Source organism: Eptatretus burgeri, chromosome 17 (genome assembly GCF_056783735.1).
Source record: "Eptatretus burgeri isolate ZD-2024b chromosome 17, Ebu_testis_v1, whole genome shotgun sequence".
Classification (NCBI taxonomy): Eukaryota; Metazoa; Chordata; class Myxini; order Myxiniformes; family Myxinidae; genus Eptatretus; species Eptatretus burgeri.
Window position 1 is genome coordinate 12,264,782 of NC_140977.1, and position 21,592 is coordinate 12,286,373.

At 42.5% G+C, this 21,592-nt stretch overlaps 1 protein-coding gene and 2 pseudogenes across 1 annotated transcript in view; all 3 read left to right on the top strand.

The window, feature by feature from the left end:
• Positions 1-21,249, top strand: part of LOC147009327 (uncharacterized) — a 254,071-nt gene extending 232,822 nt beyond the window's left edge. Inside the window, exons 19-21 of the mRNA XM_085861178.1 lie at positions 1,194-1,256; positions 1,361-1,501; positions 16,351-21,249. Coding sequence (XP_085717304.1) covers positions 1,194-1,256; positions 1,361-1,501; positions 16,351-17,645 — 1,499 coding nt within the window. The 3' untranslated portion in view covers positions 17,646-21,249. The remainder of the gene's footprint in view (positions 1-1,193; positions 1,257-1,360; positions 1,502-16,350) is intronic.
• LOC147009329 (uncharacterized) lies at positions 10,017-12,345 on the top strand (annotated as a pseudogene).
• LOC147009330 (uncharacterized) lies at positions 17,686-21,249 on the top strand (annotated as a pseudogene).
• Positions 21,250-21,592: the final 343 nt, after the last annotated feature.

The following is a 21,592-nucleotide window of genomic DNA, read 5'->3' on the forward strand; positions in this document are numbered from 1 at the left end:
TTGCGAAGTTTTCGGAATGCACTGAGATTGCCTTCGGTCAGATTAGCCTTCCAGGAAAATAAAGCAACTTGTTTCAGAGCAACTGCCTCACCACAGGATTCAGTGTACCGTGGGCAGAAAGAAGGGTATGATAATTTAAGAAAGATATATATATATATATATATATATATATATATATATATTTTCTGTGAAATAATTCCCAGCCTGAGTTAAGGGAAAGTTATGGTAACCTGTGTGACACTGGCCAATGTTTGCGGTCTCGAAACAGTGGCAACAACAGAGGTTGCAGGTCTGTGAGAACAACTGGGTCAGAAGGTTTGTGAAAGTGGATAGAAGGAAGATGGATGAAATGAGGGAGGATATTGGTGTGCAAATGAGCTTGACGGAAAATTGATTACAAGCCGGCTGAAGAGGGCTTGGCATTTGGTGAGAGAGGCAGAGAGAATGGCAAAGAGAGCGGATGGGTTGAGGGAGCAAGAAAGTGGTTGGAAAGTGGAGAAAAATGGCTGAGGATAGGGAGAAGTGTAGGAGTATTGTGGTCAAGGTAGGGATTCTTTGAATTCCATCCCTTTTCCACGATTGTGGAAAATCACTGGCTCTACATTGACCAACAGAAGGTCAGATCATTGAGTTTCCTTTTTCGTATTCGGTTTCAAATCAATATTTTTGTGGAGTTTGAAAAGTAAACATTTGCTGTGTTGTGATTTTTAGTTTCTATAGAAGGGCTTTCATTCCCCTTTTTCCCTGCCTTTGGAACAAATTCCCACACTTTCTTCAATCTCACTCTTCCCTCCAGGTCTTCAAAACAGCTGTTTACCACCATCTCTTATCTTCCCTCATCCAAAACCTCGATCTTTTCTATCCCCGTTAATCCACCCCAAAACCACCTCCTTCAAATTCCCTGCTTTCCTTCCTGAAAGTCCCTGTCACGTAAGGACTTGATAGTCCCTGTAGCCTGTAGTGTCCATCTTGTTTACCCTGTGTACCCCATCCCATCCCTCTCCCTTCCACAGATCTCCTGATGTCTCTGTTCCCCACTGTTTTTTTTTTCCTTCCCTCCCCCTCCCCCCCCCCTCTTGTCTCCTGCTGCTCAACTTGTGCATTTCTGTGTGTTAGCTCACATACGAGCCTTGATAGTGCATACAAAAAAAGGAAATGTAAAGATGATTTTGAATGGGATGTGTTTATTTCAGATTTTATTGTGAAAGTAAAGGTGGAGTCCGAGTTCATTGATGGTTCCTCCTCGCTTGTCAAAGGTATGAAGAGAAACAATAGCAATGAACATAATAATCTTCTAGTGATTATTCTAAAAACACAAATGCTTTCCTGAATAAGAAACAACTTGTCAAATGGTTTTCAGGTGAAGCTCATCCAGGGACGATGGAAACTTTCCAAAGTTATTTTCAGACTTTCCAAGGTACTTTGAGAACTGATCATTTGAAGGAGGAACCACGTGGTTCTCCTCCCATGGAGTCCAGCAAAGCTGCTCAGCTACTCGAGGGTAAGCCGAGCTTAATAGAGAACACATCACACTGTTTTTACCTGTTTTCTTTTGTTCTTTTTTTAATGATTAAATGATTTTGTTCTAAATTATGTGGAATAACAGATCCATTAAATTGTGGTCAATCAAGGTGGGCTTGCTTATCTTCACGAGACAGGGATATTAGTTGCTCATAAAATACCCTGAAATATTTCTGGCATTTACTCAGGATTTATCAGACACATGAAGGCAACGTGTGAAAAGTGTTTCACGAATGCACACTTTGAAAATCGCATTGGAAAAAAACTTTTTGAAATATCCTGCTGACAGACAGACAGAGAAACATAAACAAACATGTTTTGGATGGCATTGACCTTGACCTTTGACTAAGTTTACTTTACTACACATATGTAGAAATAAGCTGTGTAAGTTTCAATGTAATATCTTGAAAAGTTGTTGAGGTTTGGCAATAATACAAACAAAAAAATCCCAAACTTGAAAAATAAAGAGATAAAATTCATAACTTAATTCGATTTTGCGCCCTCTTAGCTTGGTACGAAGGTGGTTTACCAATGAGATGGCATTTTCATTATGGCTGGTGACCCTCAAGTGTAACTACAGAAGGCCAGCAGACAGAATTTACAGGGTTTTGGGGTCTTTGGGTTATAAAGGGTCTTAAGGGTTTTCTGTTTATAAAGTGTCTTAGGGGTGAAAAGGGTCATATGGGGTCTTTGGGTTACAAAGGGCATAAATTGTCTTAGGTTTCTGAAGGGTCTTGGGAGTCTTTTGGGTCAAAGTGGTCTATGGGGTCGGAGGAGTCTAAAGTGTCCAAAGAAGGTTTAGTGGGTGTTCAGGTTTAAAAGGTCGAAGTGGTGCAAAGTGTGTGAAGGTCTAAATGGTCTTAAAAGGTCTAAAAGTTTCCGAGAAGCAATAGCATTAGTCAATAATAAAAATACATCAAAAAATAATGATCTTCCTTGTATCCTTTCGATCTCCACACCTCCTGGAACCACGTGTCTCTCTCTACTCTTCCTGGTACTTTTCATTGACCCAGCAGCTTCACACTGCATTTACCGTCCAAATTCACCACACACTTCCACGATTTTACTTCAACCTTCCCTTTTCCAAATGTTATGTAATACTTGTTTTAAATAAATAATTTCACTTTTGACGACACACCTCCCAGAGCCAAGTGTTTCTCCCATAACCACGTGATCTGTTTAGACCCGCTGCGTTTATCGATCCAATTTCACCATTTACCTCACGATTTTTTCGACAACACTTCCATGACCTAATCTGATGAAAACTCAAACAATAATAATAATTTAAAAAACGATCTCTTATAATGCTTCATCTTCCTCTTTCACACGTGTGGTACTCTTAACTGGATCAAAATGCACTACTCTTCTATTATTTAAACAGACTGCTCTCAATTCGACCTCTCTCTCATACCTTGCCTAAAAAATCCAACTGTTACAGCATTTCTTCTCTCCATTCTCTGAATTCGCCTTCATTGCATCCATCAAGAAACGTGTTAAATCGCATCTCTGACCGAAAACTTAAAAAAAAAAAACCTCAGTTTGCTATGAATGTTCGCTTTCCATCAACCATTCTTTTTTTTTCCAATTTCAGTGCCAACTCACCCCTCACTCTCAAAGCAACCATCACACTCTTCTCCCTCCAAACCTCCCTCTCAACTCTCTCAAAAACTTGCCCCTCACCTTTCTCCCACCATTCACCCCCTCACTCATCCTTCTCAAAGTTGCCCCTCCTCTCTTGCACAAAGCTGCCTCCTTCCACTGCCCTCTCACCTCCATCTCTTCACTCCACCTCCTCAAATCCTCAACTGCCTCTCTTGTTCCCCCTCTCCCCCAGCACCACAGAGCTTTTTCTCCTTCTCATGCGGCCCCTCCCCTAGCTATTCTGCAATCCTCCACACTCTTTCAACAACCGTCCTCACCTCCCCCCCCTCGTCCCTTGTCCTACCCTCCCCCTCCCCTCCCACCCCCTGCACCCAAAGCCTCCTCCCCTCCCTCTTCATTAACAGTGTGGACCTCAAGTATCCGGGGCCTTTGCTCAAACCTTTCAGATCTCTCCATACAGATTGCCACTGACAAACCAGACATAATCTGCCTAACAGAAACTTTCCTCCCCCAAGACGTGTCTGACTCCCAAGTATCTCTCCCTGGTTACTCCCCTCCTCCGGTTTGACAGACCTGAGCCTCGTCCTGGTGGAGGAGTTGCTCTCTTCATCAAAGACTCTATTCCTCACTCTCCATGCACTGCCCTCACTCTCCCACACCCCCAGGAATACCTCTGGCTACGACTTCCCCTCCACTCCCACCTCATGTTTATATGTTTACTGTACCGTCCACCTAACAGTGATGACTCCATCTAAACCTCACTATCCGAAAACATGGACCAACTTCTATCTTCTCATCCGAAATCTCTCTTCCTCATATGTGGCAACTTCAATTGCCATCAGGCTAGTTGGTTAGGCGTGGGTACCTCTCTCACCTGTCATGGCACTTCAGCGAAAACTTTCTGCGACTCATTGGGACTGACTCAATCGGTCAACTTCCCGACCCGGATCTCAACCAATGGTACTCCATCTCTTCTGGATCTGATTTTGACAAATTTCCCTGACAATATCTGCTGCTCTTCCCCCGCTCCAATCGGTTCTTCTGACCCCGTCCTTGTCAAAGTGGACATCTCTCTGGCTATTATCAGAGAACCACCTCACCGCCGTCGAGTCTGGAATTTCACTCAAATCGACTGGCAGGGTCTCCAAGCAGCCATCAAACTTATCGACTGGTCTCTTATCACGACTTTCTCCAACATCAACTCGTACTGGGAATTCTTTCAAAGAAACTTACTCTCCCTCATGCACAGATTTATCCCCTCTCGTCTTCAGTTGTCCTACCCTTCCTCCCACCCTTAGTTCACTGAAGCTTGTGGCAAGGCAGTTGTCCTGAAACAACTTGCCTTTGCCTTATGGAAAACAAACCCAACTGAGGGTAATCTCAGTTCCTTCCATAAAGCTTGAAACAAGTGTGTATCTACCCTCAGGAGAGCCAGAAAACAACGTCTTTCTAAGCTCAAGTCTGAACTTTCAAACCTCTCTCCCTCCTCAAAATCCTGGTGGCATCTAATCAAATCTGTTTCTGGTGTATGTTCCCACTCCATCCCTTCCCTTCCTTCAAAATTAATGGCCGCACTGCTGATACTGCACGTGAAAAGGCTGAATGCCTAAACTCGGTGTTTGCAGCTAAATATTGTGTCCAAAACCCATCGCTTTCTCGACCCACCTTACCCAGTCGCACCCAACTGTCCCTGGACTCTGTGTCCTTTTCTCCTGACAAGGTGGAGAGCTTGCTGTCTAACCTCAACTCAGATTCTGCAACCGGTCCAGACGGCATCAGCCCACGTGTCCTAAAAACCTGCTCTTCTGCTCTTGCTCACCCTCTCTCTGTTCTATTCACCCTCTCATTTGCTCAAGGTCATCTGCCACCTGCTTGGAAATCAGCAAACATTACTGCCCTGCATAAAAAAGGTGCAAAAACAGAACCCTGCAACTACAGACCAGTCAGCCATCTCCCAATCATCAGCAAGGTTATGGAATCAATCATCGCTTCAGACATTAAATCCTTCCTCTTCTCCAATGGCTTGATTTCCGATCATCAATTTGGTTTCAGACCAGGTCACTCTACCCTGCATATGCTGCTTCTGCTCTCCCAACAATGGATGGAGGTCCTTAATGCCAAACATGAAATCCGAGCCGTATCCCTGGACATATCACGTGCTTTTGACACGGTTTGGCACCCTGTCCTGCTCACCAAACTCTCTTCCTATGCTATCCAAGGCCATCTTCACGCATGGCTCGCAGACTTCCTCTCCTGTCGCAGTCAACGTGTGGCCCTAAATGGAGTTCTTTCATCCCCTCTTCCTGTCCAGGCTGGAGTTCCTCAAGGTAGCGTTCTGGGCCCTGTTCTTTGTTCTGGTTTTCATCAATGATCTCTCTGACTCTCTGGAGAATCTTCTATATGTCTTTGCTGATGACTCCACCCTCTGCCATACCATCTGTCATCCCTCAGACTGGCAAGCAGCAGCAGCTTCTTCGCTCACTGCAGATCTTGGTAAAATCACAAACTGGTCCAACACGTGGAACATGTCTTTCAATCCGGACAAATCTCACACTCTCACTATGTCTCTCCGAAAGGACCATTTAGAAAACCTCCCCATCCACTTTCTCAACAATCCTCTGGAAGAAGTCCTTTCTTTCAAGCTTTTGGGTCTCACTATCTGCCATGACCTTTCCTGGGAAAGCCACCTTTCAAACCTCGCCTCCAAAGCCAGTCGCCGACTGGGAATCCTCCGTCGTGCAAAGTCCTTCCTCGGCTCACCTGAGCTCCTGACCACTTACAAAGCTTTCGTCTGCAGCCTGATTTAAAGACGTATTCCAGTTGTTTGACCAGGTTGTGATATTTTTCCAAAGGTCTGAAGCTTTCGTCCACAGTCTGATGGAGTACTGCTCTCCCCTTTGGGCTGGTGCTCCTGCCTCCCACCTTTCTCGGCTTCACGCTGTGGAAACCAAGGCATTTTGGATCATTTGCATCTCCCGCAATGAGGCTGAGTCTTTGGGCCTCTCACTCAATCACCGCAGCTTAGTTGGTGGTCTTTCTGTCTTCTACCGTCACCTGTCCAGCCTTGCCCCCCCCTGCTCTCTCTGCGATTTGTCCCACCACATTTCCGCAGGGCGCTCAAGGTCCTCCAATAACCCCCTTCTGGTAAAACTACCAAAATCACGAATCACTGCTCACCTTCACTCTTTCATTCCTCTTTCCCCCCGCCTTTGGAATAAACTCCCTCACTCTATTCAATCACATTCTTCCCTCCAGGCCTTCAAAACAGCTGTTCACCACCACCTCTTATCATTCCCCATCCAAAACCTCGATCTTTTCTACCCCCGTTAATCCACCTAAGACACCTCCTTCAGATTCCCTGCTTTCCTTTCTGAAAGTCCCTGTAATGTCTATCTTGTATTCCCCATGTTCCCGTCCTCATCCCTCTCCCTTCCACAGATCTCCTAATGTCTCTGTTCCCCACTGTTCTGTCCTTCCCACTCCCGCACATCTTGTCTCATGCCCCCCTTGCTGTGCATTGTTGTTAGTTCTCACACGAGCCTCGACAAGGTATACATAAAAAGAAAAGAAAAAATTCTTTGGGAGGTTGATGTTAAGCAGGTGAGGAAGCTCCATGATGTCTTCGTCGGTCCCATGCCTTTTTTATTTAAGTGAGTGAAATCAAGCTCTTCAACAGTCTCTTGCCATCTTTGTCGTCTGACGATGTCTTGAGATTCCAACAGCTCAGATGCAACATCTGGTTCCCCAGAAGCTTTATACTGTTGGAGGAGTTGGTCAGTTTATTGCAACCAACAAGGTGTGTAACATTTGTGAAAACCACATGGGATGTTGTTTTTGAATGCACATATTAGGATCTTGCAGAAGCTGCTGCAGCTCTTTGGAACAGGGTTGAGTCTGGTGATCTGCTTCTCAACATCTGTTTGGAAAGCCTACTAGTTAGCTTTCCGAAAATTCCAGTGGGCCTAAGGTTTGGATGTAATCAAGGGAACCTCTATTCCAAAGTGGATTTATGCTAGTCGATGTTGGCTGTGCGGGAAGTTTGGAAGGATCTTCTGAGATGCGTGAAGAGGATTTCCATTACCATCCCTGGAGACAAAACAGAGGTCTGGATTGTAATTTTTCTTCCATCTACGTGAATGTAAAGTGTTGTTTGTAGAACAAGCTGGTTGCTTTGCATCGTGCTGGAGATAGCGATCACCAGTGGGGGCCCAACCTGCTTCACTATTTGAGGTACATCTCCATGAGGTGTGAAGGCTGTTGAAGTCACCAGCTTGAACTTCAGGATGAGTAATGGTTAGTGCTGGAAGGGGCCACTCTGCATGAGGTGGTTTGCACACGTTGGGGCAGAAAGCTCGGGCAGAAAAGGCAGCAAATAATTTTCTGGTGGTTTGTAAAAAGTTTCACATGGAGGTTTTATTAAGGGAGTTTGGTATTGATAGAGCTACTTTTACTGCTCTGGGAAATAGCACATGTTCCCAGTGTGATCACTCCTCATTTTCATAAATGCCAAGGTGAGCCAATGAAAAAAGCCAATAATTCACAAGGTTTCGGAAAAGCGATGATAATAGAAAACTTATACGCCAAGAAAACCTATAGAAAACCAAGATGCCAAGGTGAAGAACGAATAGCCAAGATTTTGTGAAAAACGCCAAGGAGTGGTCACACTGCATGTTCCATGTCTAAAGCCTTTCCAAGACATTATAGCTGAGTATCAGGAAGTTTTGGGTCATAATTTTAACATTAAATGTAAAGAGGTAAATTAATGTAAATTCCCCACTTTTTCTGGATCCCTAAGCTTCATAAAACCCATATAAGTTTCAGTTTATAGCAGGACCTTGGCAATGTACTTTGAAACAATCGTCACTTACGGTTAATTCAGGTTTACGAGTGGTTAGGGAGCAATTTAGGAAATGTTGTTTAACAATTAGTAAGAATTGTGGTATTAACACTTTCTGGAGTATTCGTAGACCGTGGGCTGAGGTCTTGTTTTGTTTAGTTTTGTGACCCGCCTTGTGTATCTACCTGTACTTATAATACTAGTACGTGCCCGTACGTGCGTGGCCGTACGTGCAAAAAAAAAAAAAATTTCAAACCGCGTGCCAGAAACAACAAACACACAGGCCGTTCCTTCACTCTCGCGTGCCCGTACGTGCGTGGCTGTACGTGCAAAAAAAAAAACAAACTTTCAAACAACCACACAGGCCGTTCCTTCGCTCTCGTAAACGACGACTGGATTGGGGCATTGTGTTTATCTATAAATGTGCATTAGAAATTGAGAAATTATTAGAATTATTAGAAATCATTAGTCATCACTATCCGGAAGTCCGTACGTTGTAACCCATAATGGGCAACGCGGCTGAGGATCTCTTCCCCAACGGCCACGGCACCACGCCTACGCAGCAATGTGTCCTGTCATTGGTAACTAAATGGCGCCCTTTCCCCATCGGCCACGCCTACGCAGCAACATGTCCTGTCATTGGTTTGGTAAATAAATGGCCATAACTTGGGAAGCACTTGTCCGATTAATATCAAACCTTGAAAAGGCACATCCTCAGGTCCCCAACAATATACCTGGCAAGTTTCAATTAGATCAGACTAGTGGTGTCGAGAAACAGCGGTCACAGACACACACACAGAGATTGCTGGAATTATAGATAGATGTTGTGTGAAAATATTATAAGTAATATTTGAATCTCGTCAAGCACCAAACTTGTACATTTTTTTCAAAATGTGGAAAAAACACCCAAAATTGTGACAATTTTCTTTAAACATCGTCCAATCACAGCACTCTTGAGATACAGCACCACGCCCATCAACCAATGACGTGCTTCGTTGCAGGCACTCATCAACCAATCACGCGCTTCATTGCAGGCAAGCTGTAAACTCACAGGCTGTCACAGCGGTCTACATGTCCTCTGATGCTGGTGCTGCCAAAGATTCTGAAGGCAGTTCTTCGGGGTTCTGTTTGATGCATGTCATCAACACCCACAGAAAAGTAATTCCTTTTAGTGAGAAAAGCATTTCAGGAATGTGCTGCTAAGTGGATTGATGTGGAAGGAAGCCCCGAAAGTAAGGTCGCTGTCAAGGCGCTACAAGTACACCACAGCCAGCACAGGCTCGGTGTGGCGATTGCAGATGCTGTAGCTGCCAATTCCGTGCCCAGTGATGATGATGACGATGATTATGATGAATGTGATGGATCTGGAGGGATCTCCTTTCTTCCGTGAACTAATTTTTGACAGAATGGTTAAAATCAATACCCAGTGATTACCATACTATAGAATCTGTCATGAATCCGACTGGATGTTCTGCTCTAAATTATGCTCTCACTTATATTTATCCTCTTCCTAGTAATCTGCACTCTTGCTCATTTCCCATCCTAACTACTAAATAAAATATAGTGATGAGTGCATATGATTGCTTGAATGTTATTTTTTCAATATATGCAAAGAAGTAACTACTCCTTTACAAAAGAAGTCCACTTTGTAGTTGATACTTACAGGAAAGAGAGCATCAAGAATGCTGAGAGGGGAAGAAGTTCAGTGGGTGGCAGCTTGCTAACAATAATCTACAGTGCAGATCAGCAGGTACCTCACCAATGGAAGAAGTTTCTGGCATGTGGCGAGAACAAAGCAGAGCTGATCAGGGTTTTTCTTTTTTTCCAGACTTGGAGGAAGAAACCAGCTGAATGTCTGAAGAAAGTCAAGGTGTTCATTGCTCATGATGGGGAGTGCCATGAGTTTACAGACGAGAATGAGCAAATGATTGTTCGCTCTGTGCCAGAACTTGAGTGTAACCACGAAGAAGCAGATACTCATCTTTTCCTTCACTGCCAATATGCTGCTAGACATCAGCCATCAAGTTCAACAGATAGGGCCCCATACCCGGTCTGAATCAAAAGTCCTGACACAGACGTCTTTGTGATTGGAATCACCATGGCTGAGCATATTGGAGCAGAGGTATTGTTCCACACTGGAAGAGGTAACAATAGGAGGACCCTGAGTGTATCAAAGATAAGCTCACATCTGGGACCAGACGTCAGCAAAGCCTTGATATCACTACACTGTTTCACAGGTTGTGATTCGGTCAGTTCTTTTCATGGAAAGTCTAAACCCAAAGCCTTCGAGTTGTTTGCAAGTGACACTGCTTGCCATGCTGTCTTTCAAGAGTTGGGGAGTTCATTCACAGTCAGTGATGAATTGGTGAAAGTTGCGGAGAAATTTGTTTGCAAAATATATGGGCAGGACTGTAAGAAAGTCAATGAAGCCAGATACAATCTGTTCCTTATGTTAACCAAATCAGAGGCACGTCTTCCACCCAATGCAGACTCTCTCAAGTAGCATGTAATGAGAGCAAATTACCAGGCTGCTGTACACACGAGATGTCTGGAACAGTTTCCACCAATTTCCAATCCACATGGACATGGATGGAAAGTTGTAGATTATGAATTGGACATCGACTGGGATGATTTGCCTCCAGCTCTGAGCAGCTTGCTTGAACTAACATATTGTTCATGCAAGAAAACGAGCTGTGAGAAGCCGTCTGGTACAGGCAAAGGAACATGTTCTTGTCGACGGCATGGTGTCATGCACAGAGCTTTGCAAGTGTGTCGACCGCAGAAACTCGATTACCACGAAAGAGTTAGATTCTGATGACGAAGAATCAGATGAGGAGTTGATGCTCCGTGACACAGTGACCGTGTCATCATTGTGTGATGCCACAGTGTTTTACATTGATGTACATGAACGTGTTAAACATCGAAGAATTCATTTCAAAGAAAGATGACTATTTTTGCTTGTACTTTTAAAATAAAATGATTAAAACACAATACGAGTAGTCTCCCTATTATCTGAATACATAGACATCAGAATTCCCATAGAGTAATACACCGCTATCTCAGAATGTACACAAGATGGCGCTATCAGTTTTGCTAATTAGCATAACTAATTAATGTGAAACTTTTTGCACTGACGAGTTTTGAATTCTTTCTAAGTGATTTTTTTTTAATCTAAATCTATGCAAAATTTCAGGTAGATGCACGAGGTGGGTCACGAAAGTCAAAAACTGGACACATATTGGATGCTCGACCCACGGTCTATAGTTCCACCTTTGAGTTCTTGGATACGATTAGATTCCTCAATATTAAATCTGTTGATGTTTTTGATTTCTATACCTTGGTTATGGATGCAGTCTTTCGTGTTATTGATAAAGTTTTAAACTCTGTTTAGTGATTACAAGTCTCTTCTTTGAAAATAATTACTTTTCAAAATATCAGGTTTTCAACTCGTTCTTTTCTTCGAAAAAAAAACATAAAATTGGGTTTTATTTGTATTAACCAGCAAAAATTAAAGATGCTGTTCATTTTATTTTTTTCAACACTTTTGTCTATTTTTTTTTGTGCGAAAATATTTAAGACAAATAAAAGGTATTCCAATCGGAGGAAACTGTAGCGTCGTATTAGCGGACATTTTCCTTGTTTATTGTGAGTTTTCTTTTGTTCAGAAGTTGATGAAGAAGAAGAAGTTAGGTTTAGCTAATATGTTATCTTCTCCATGTCGTTATATTGATGATATTTGTGTGATTAATTATAAGTTTTTTGATGGGCTGATTCATAGGATTTATCCCAAAAGCCCAATAGCAGATAAGAGTAGTGATGATGATAGTGTAGTGGCATATCTGGATGTGTTCGTTAGAGTTGGAAATAATTGTTTGAGTACAAATGTGTGTCATAAAGTTGACTATTTTAGTTTTCCTATTGTTTTGTATACTTTTCTGTCAAGCAATGTACCAGTTAAGATAGGTTCCAATGGGTTTTCCTCTCAGCTTATTAGATTTGCCTGGTGTTGGCTTAATGGTTAGGGTGATGGGTTTTGGATCCTTGGGTCTTGAGTTCAAATCCCGCTCAGCTGTTGAATTAATACCAGGTGGGGTTAACTCGACCTGTCATCCTTCCTAGGTCGGCAAAATGAGTGCCAGCATGCTGGTATACTGTGTCGGAGTGGTGACCCGACCAGGATTGTGCCCAATAGCCATGGAGACTGCTTATGTAGCACCAACACTCTGCACAGCGTATGGTCCCAATCTCCTCTCCTTATTAGATTTGCTGGAATTTGTTCTGTTTATGATGATTTTGTGGCTCTTGCTGAGACATATTCCATTGTGTTGGAAAGGTGTGGTTGTGCTAATTATTTGATTCGGTCATGTGAGTGTTTTGAGATGTCACTGTAATCTCTTTTGTAAGTTTGATTGGTTTTCATGTAAACAGGTTCCGGTGGCATTGTAAGTTGTGTGAAATAAATTATATATGTATATTTTTCAAAAATTTAAACATATATTTCATTAATTAGTTAATCAACCGGAAGTGCATTGTTAGTGTTTACCGGAAAGGGAACTTCACTATAGATAGAGGGCCTGTGTATATACATTTGTTGGTGCCAAGGTAAGAAGCAGTAAGGTATTTATGGATGATAATAGATGGGTTGGTGTGTGTGTGTGTGTGTGTGTGTGTGTGTGTGTGTGTGTGTGTGTGTGTGTGTGTGTGTGTGTGTGTGTGTGTGTGTGTGTGTGTGTGTGTGTGTCACAGTAAGGACCCTCCTCATTCCTCCCCACACCCATTATTACCTCATGCCGAAGAAAACTTCGAAGAATGCTGCCAAGAAGTCTTCTGGCCGTGGCCGTGGACGCGGACGCAAGGAGGATCCATCATCACCCACACCCTCCCCATCACACTCACCCTCTGACGGAGAGGATGCTGGTTCCAACGCTTCTCGGGTATCGTCGGTGGCATTGATAGCTGCGTCCGTGCCCTCCACCTCCTCTCAGCCAACCCTTGCGAAGAAGAGGGCCAAGAAGGCACAGTTTTGTCTTGATGTCCAAGAGGAGCAGCTCATGTGCGATTTCCTTCGCAAGAACGCCATCCTCTGGGACATCAAGAAGACTGACTACCGGAGGGTGGACAAGAAGGCAAAGCTCTGGGAGGATCAAGCCAAGGCCATGGGGAAGACTGTCGAGCACCTTCAAGGGTGGTTCAAGTCCTTGCGAGACACCCACACCCGTCTCGACAAGAAGAAGAGCAGTGACGGCGCCCCGGAAATAACAGAGAGGGAGCAGTGGGTGAAGGCAAACTTTGGCTTCCTCAAGACTGTGGTCCGCCATCGTGCTGAGCCCGTCAACAGTGTAAGTAGAAACACATTAAATCAATACTAATATTTATTTATATTAGTTTTACTGTACTACAGATCTCCAAGCAAATTAATCATTGATTACTACAAATCATTAAATTTGCCTCTTATTTTTGCCTTGTAATTTACGAATCAATTGTCATAATTTCAGGTAAAGGAAACCATTGCAGCACACAGCTGGGACCTCGAGGCTGCAGAGGCTGCCTGTGCAGAGATCATGGTTGATGACGACAGCACACTCCAGAAGAGGGTGCACGAGTCTGGGGAGCTCCTCAAAGGTCTCTCACAGCCTCAGCCCATCACAGCCACCGCAGCCTTCATCAACTACGTGCGTGACAGCCTGGTCAGCATGTCTAAACGCAATTTCCGGAAGGCAAGGTCACGCATCAACACCATCCTCAGTGAGCTGATAGATGAGGAGAGTGATGAGGAAGAACCCCCCATAGTCCCCACCTTCCCAGCTCCTGCTTTCGTGCAATCAAGTTCAGCACCAGCTACCTACACCCCCACGGCGTCGGAGATGTACCAGCCACCTCCCCACATGTGGAGACACAAGGCACCGGCTGCATCAGTCTGGGGCTCACAGACAACTGACTATGTGGACCCGTACATGCAGCAGCCACTGCATCCACAATACCAACAGCAGCAGCCTCAGTACCAGCAGATGATGCCTCCTCCCCCTCAGCACGGGTTCCAGCCTCCTTCTCCTCAGATCACGCAGCAGCCAAGCTCCACCTTTGCATCTGCTGCTATAGGCTCGGCTGACCAGGTACTGAACCAGAGCCTAAGCGCCTTTGACACTAGCGGTCAGAGTCTGTATAACATCTCTGGACTCTCAGGAATGCTCAACCTGTCCAGTGGTCCTGATGCTGCAAGCAGCCTGTCTGGGGAGCTGAAGACACCTCCACCACCAGAGAAGAACAACTAGTTACAGTGACAGTGACAGTTGTGTACTTCTCAAGATTAGCAGAGACATTGTTTTGGCCATGTTTGTGCCATTTTGTATATATGTTTGACCATTGTTATCATGTTCCATTATTTTTCAGAGCACTGAATAAAAGTTGAGCAAACTGTTGATGTTTGTTGATGTTATTTTTTAAATATTCAATTCATAAACAATAATTAACAATAATAAATTATGGCCTTATCCCTTATGTCTTTATCCTTTGTAAATCAATGAAACGTAGTTGGTTAAAACCTGTTCGCTGCCCTCATCTGTCCATCAGCCTACTTTGGCTTCTCACTGTGAGGAAAGAGACAAGCTTACTGCTTACTGTCTGCGTTACATCCTGTCAGGGGATGGGCACTATAAAACTTCAAAAAGACCGAGTCAGGCTGGTTGAGGGCAGCTGGCGGAAATTACAAGCAGGTTGGGATAAGATTTTTGTCCTATCCTATCTGAAAATTAGTTACTTCCCTTTGCAGCGAACAGGTTAATAATATTTTGTGTTTATCGTTAATTTCTTTATGTTATAAGTGTGGTCATTACCTTTGATCATAAATAAAAATAAAACTGCTGTTAATTTTATATAGAAAGTTATATATAAGGAAGGGGGGAATCACTGACTCCCTTTGGGTCCATATAAATATTGTTGCGAATTCGCGCCCGCCTGCGTGCGATCGACCGCGTGTAGCCAAAAGCGGCCGCCTCGCCCACCGGAACGGACAATTTAGTCGTGACCCTCCGAGAACTACCGCCCAGAGCCAGTGACGGGTGGGGGTTTAACCTCACCACGATCGTGCTAATTGCCCACCCGCACAGGATAGGGTTGCTCGCCAAATTCGACCTACCTAAGTACCTGCGCGAGTGGTCGACCGGGCGATGGTACCACGCCACAGGTATTTTCTTTTGCTTTTGAAAACTTTCAAAAATCTTCTTATCTGAAGTGGCTGAACGGATCGAGGCAAAACTTTACAAGTGTGACTGCCTATCCATAAGGAATAAAAGTTTCACACATATCACATCATAGGTCACATGGTTTGGCAGCCATATTGGATTGAAGAAAAATATTAGAAAAAAATATAATTGGATAGAAAATAACGTTTTCTCTGGAACCGCTTAATCAATCAATATGAAACTTCACAATTATGATGTAGTGGCAATGGGGAATGCATGTTTTAAATTTCAACTTGATCGGACACACGGTCTGGCATCCAGAATTATATATATATTTTTAATCTGGGTTCTTCTTTTAAAAAATTTAAATTTTTTGAATAAGGCTCACTTCACTGTGCCTGAATGGGTTTGAGGGAAGAAGAGTAGCAGCTGAAATGCAAATCCTATGCAGGTTCCTGTTGATGACTTCAATGCAGGACTGTACCAATGTGATCTTCCATTTGATTTGAATTGAATTTATTTTAACCCCATTCTGAATTCAATTGAATAATAATGAAAAACGTCATAGGTCAGGGTCATGTGTCCAATCAAAGCGGGGTTGCATCAAAGTGGGATGTCTTGGTACCCGGTCTTCACTGCCAGCAGGGAAAGTGTCAGTTCTAATTATGTCTCATCAATTACATAACACACCAGCACACAAATGCCACACAAAATACACCACACAAAACAAGTTCTAGCAAGGGTCTGCAATCTCTGATTGCTCTTTCTAGTTTATATTTAAATAATCATTCTTTTTTTTGAAGTGATGAAATCACAACTTTTACTTTTTGTGCTGTTGATATTTTTGATTTATGTGTGTATGTGCTGTGGAGGTGCGGAGAGACATTAAGAGAGGTGGAAGAGGGAGAAGGACAAAGAGGAATTTGATGGGGAAGGATCACAAAGGGTTTTAAATCTTCAACACAGACACAACACATTTCCCTTTCCACTGATATGAGGGGAGAGCTAATTGAGCGAGATAAAATTATGACAGATATAACTACGTTCGGGAAACCTTATGTGTTGGCATGCATCTCTTCAGTTTCTCCAAAAACCGTAACAGTATTTTGTGTTTACTCAAATCTAATTTGTGTGAAATAGTTGTCAATTATACGATATTTTTAATAGATGGCTTGAAATGTTAATGACTTTTGTGACTTGTCGTTACAGAGAAACAAATGAAACTGGTTTCTTGTTCCAACTGTTCCCAGTTGTTCGACCCGGAGGTTTTCAATCCACACGTGAATTGGACCATTTGTCAAGAAACTGACAAAATTAGCATCGTGTCTTATAACCACAGTTGTAAAAGTTGTACAGAGACCCTCGAGAATATCCAAGGAAGTAAGAGACCACACAAGTGTTGTGTGTGTGACAAATCATTTACCGTATTATCATCTTTAAATTTTCATCAAAAAATACAGACAGAAGAGAAGTCCTACAAGTGTTCTTTGTGTCATAAAGTCTTTGCTCAATTGAAAAATTTTCACGGACATCAAAGAAGGCATGTACTAGCTCACACTGGGGAGAAGCCGTACAAGTGTTCTGTGTGTTCTAAGGCTTTTCGTCACTTATCAACCTTCAATAACCACACACTCACTCACACTGGGGAGAAACCGTACAAGTGTTCTGTGTGTTCTAAGGATTTTTGTCAGTTATCGAACTTGAATAAACACAAATTAACTCACACTGGGGAGAAGCCGTACAAGTGTTCTGAGTGTTCAAAGGTTTTTAGTCAGTTCGGACACTTGAACAAACACAAACTAACTCACACTGGGGAGAAGCCGTACAAGTGTTCTGTATGTTCTAAGGATTTTCGTCATTTGTTTACCTTGAATAACCACAAACTAACTCACACTGGGGAGAAGCCGTACAAGTGTTCGGTGTGTTCTAAGGATTTTAGTCGGTCGGCAAACTTGAATAAACACAAACTAACTCACACTGGGGAGAAGCCATACAAGTGTTCTATGTGTTCTAAAGTTTTTCGTCAGTTATCAACCTTGAACGCACACAAACTAACTCACACTGGGGAGAAGCCGTACAAGTGCTCTGTATGTTCTCAGGATTTTAGTCATTTGTCAACCTTAAATACACACAAACTAACTCACACTGGGGAGAAGCCATATAAGTGTTTCATGTGCTCTAAGGATTTTCGTCATTTGTTTACCTTAAATACACACAAACTAACTCACACTGGGGAGAAGCCTTACAAGTGTTCGGTGTGTTTTAAGGTTTTTCGTCGGTTATCAACCTTGAATTCACACAAACTAACTCACACTGGGGAGAAGCCGTATAAGTGTTCTGTGTGTTCTAAGTTGTTTAGTCAGTTATCAAACTTGAAAAAACATAAACTAATTCACACTGGGGAGAAGCCGTACAAGTGTTCTGTGTGTTCTAAGGTTTTTCGTCAGTTATCAACCTTGATTACACACAAACTAACTCACATTGGGGAGACAGACCGTTCGTAGGTTGAGGCCAAAGTCTGTGCAGCCACACCGAGCAGCCGGAATGTGTGCTGAAAAAGATAGTGACTGCATCTTCTCCGGTGAGAAAGGGGATCCCTGCCTCATGAAAGGACAGAGCTCCACACCAAAGCTAAAAAGGTGTTGCCTGTTGTACAATTAATAACTCCTTGGCTCCAGACGAATCAGAAGAATAAATGAACAGAGCTGGAGCTTAGAGTAGAAAGAAGTCATCCACCACTGCAAAGTGTATTCTACACGTGAAGCATGGGGGATTAGCGGTAAAGGAGAAAGATTCATGAACCAATTGAAACAAACAGCTGGCAGCCAAGGCTGAAAGAGTTCCATAAACAAAATTACACTCAATAACATAATTGAAGCAAAGATACTTCAACCAGGAAAGAATAAAGTAAGTAACTGACAAAGCAAGACAGCAAGCAATTGAAGACGTAAATCATATGACCCAAGGAGAGAGAATCGGCATAAAAAAGATAAGCTGGACAAAGAAGGAAAGTGTACCTTATTGTAGGCAATGTGAATATGCCAGACGAAAAGGTATGAGAAAAGAAAGTGGCGAATACCTGTGAAAAGATAATCTGAAGATTATGCCCTGATAAAGGTAGTTTCAATAGGGCAACACGAAACTCAAAGAAAAACTATCCTCAAACAGAAAATGTTCACAGAGGAAGAACTAAAAATAAGAGATGAACAAACTGATGAGGCAATAATAAATGACTGGTTACCTATTAATGGTGACCTACCACCAATGTCACAATGGAATGATGGGACATACATTTGGGGTGAGATTCCCAGATACAAACTCCCAAAGAAAAGGAACAACCAACAGAACTTATTGATGCCACACAGATAATAGACCAAGAGGAAAACAGAAACAGATGAGATTTCAAATTTAATTACAATACCAGAAACAGAAATTGGGCAACAGATTGGTGAATTGAATCAAGAGACAAAGATGAAAACTCCACATCAGGATCAGAGAATGACAAGTGAAAATGCTACAGCAGCACCCCGAGAAAAAGATCTACTCAAAGTTACTAACTCAGATCAAATAACACCTTTGCAAACAAAACAAAAGAGCAACAAGGACAGATCACAGTGAGAATAATGGACAACAAAATGAAGAAGAGAAAGAGGAGGTTGACAATGAACAGCGTAGGTTAGAAGACGAGCAGGCTAATAAAGTAGAGGAAATCGAATTAATATCACCCAAGCAAAGACCACATCTTCACCGAATAAACAACAATAAACAGTTGAAGATACAAGGAGAATAAACCAAGCAGTAACTAAAATGCTCCCCAAATCTTTGTCCCCGCCATATTTCCACAGGGCGCTCAAGGTCCGCCAACAACCCACTTCTGGTAAAACTAGCAAAATCACGAATCGCTGCTCACCTTCACTCTTTCATTCCTCTTTTTCCCACCTTTGGAATAAACTCCCTCACTCTGTTCAATCCCATTCTTCCCTTCAGGCCTTCAAAATAGCTGTTCACCACCACCTCTTATCATCCCCCATCCAAATCCTCGATCTTTTCTACCCCCGTTAATCTACCCCGCACCAACATCCTTCAAATTCCCTGCTTTCCTGCCTGAAAGTCCCTGTAATGTCCATCTTGTACACCCCATGTTCCCCGCCCCATCCATGGATCTCAATGACTCTGTTCCCCACTGTTTTGTCCTACCCTCTCCCGCCCTCTTGTCTCATGCCCCCCTTGATGTGCATTGTGTGTTAGCTCTCATACGAGCCTCGACAAGGTATACAAAAAATAAAAGAAGTCAAAATAAACAGTTTGAAAGCAACCCGAAAAAGTTATACGGAGAAGAAAAGAAAAAGAAAATGTGACAACTCCCCTGAAAAAAGAGGATCCAGAAAAATTCTGGAAAGGTATATTTGAAGATGAAAAAGGACATGACAAGGATGCATTTTGGATATGACACTTGGAAAAGAAAAAGCAACACCTGCAGGAAATGCACCCAATGATAACTGATGAAGAGAAAATTAGAAAACATCTCGAAAAAGCACCGAACTTCAAATGCCCAGGCCCGGATAGGATTCCAAACTTCTGGCTAAAGCAATTCCCTGCTCTCCACCCTCACTACGCTCGAGCATTTAACAAACCCATCCAAGAGGAACAGCCAATTGATGAATGGTTCACAGAAGGAAGCATTTCTAATTCTGAAATCTGAAGAAACCTATCTACCCCACAAATATAGACCAATAACATGCCGACCAACAACATACAAACATTTAACAGGTGTAATCAATGATGCAATTTATGACCCCCTGACTCAACAAGGAGCTTGAGAGGCAGAGCAGCAAGTATGTAAAAAGGGATGTTATGGAACAATAGACCATTTATTGTGAAACAAAACCATCCTTCAAAACTGCAAGCTCCACCAAACCAACTTTTCCACAGCCTGGATAAATTACAAAAATGCCTTTGATGGTGTCCCACATTTATGGATTATAAAATGCATGCAAGTATACAAAATTACCCGGGCGTAGTGGCGTGCGCCTGCAATCCGGCGACTCGGAGGCTTGGGTTGGAGGATCGCTTGAGGACGGGACCTCTGCACTGGGCCGCGCTATGAGAGGGTGTATGGCAGCACGTAATCATGGCGAAACCCAATCCTTATCCCTGTGTCGTAAGAGGCGACCAGGGTTGCGTCAGGAAGGGCATCCGGCGTAAAACCTATACCAAATCAGTATGCGGATCATAACGGATGATCCGCTGTGGCGACCCCTAACAGGAGCAGCCGAAAGACGAACAACATGTATACAAAATTGACCCCTCGATAGTCACACTGATTGAGAAAGCAATGATGCATAACACAACACTGATACCACTGCAGATGCAAATTTCTCCAAAATTAGCACAATGAGTTTAAGTGTGATGATAAAAGGAAAATGTAGCCAGTTAAGCTTGATTGATAATTAACTTTAAAAGTAAAGGTTTTTTTGAGCATATAGCACAATGTGTTGTTATAACCCTATAATGGGAAAATGTATTAGAATACAACACGATTATTACATCTATGTGCTCGAACATGTGTGTGCGTATATATATATATATATATATATATATATATATATATATATATATATATATATATATATATATATATATATATATATATATATATATATATATATATATATATAATATACACGTGTTTGGATTTATACCTGTTTCTTTGAAGCTTTTGTTTCTTCCCAACTCAATTCACTCACCTGCAGTTAATTAAAATATATTCCTGCTTGGGACATTGTGTGTGAGATAAGTAAGCTCATACTTGAGTGATTCAAGGGAGCATTGTGTAGCAGAATCTGGGAGGAAAACCTTTGACGTTGCTTATCAGTTTGATATATATTGCCAGGACATAAGCCAGCTGGTAATCCAGTTGGTCCTCGGATGAAAGGGAGGACGATTATGTAATGAAATTTGTTGGATATAAAACCATGTATATATGAGGGAGTGACTCGACCATTCTGGCAGAGCACTCTCCGGGTTCCTCAAACGCAAATTGTTGTGCCTGGGGTGTGTTTTCTGTGCGCACGTATTGATAGGTAATAAACAATTTTCTCTCAAGTACATCGACGTCTTCATGCCTCAGTAAAGGGTGATCGATGCCTCGACATATATATATATATATATATATATATATATATATATATATATATATATATATATATATATATATATATATATATATAGTTGTATTTTAAACGGCCTTGTATCTCTTTACTGTATTTGAAGGTTCCCAGTTTGCGAAGTACAACACCCCTCTTCCCAAAAACACACTGGCCTTCCATATAATCTTTAATCTCAATTCAGTCGAACAGAATTATCGATTATTCTATTTAGCTTATTAATATTAAGGGATTCTCATATATAACTAATTATATTGGCGTCTGAAAGTCTGGCTGGAAGCTGG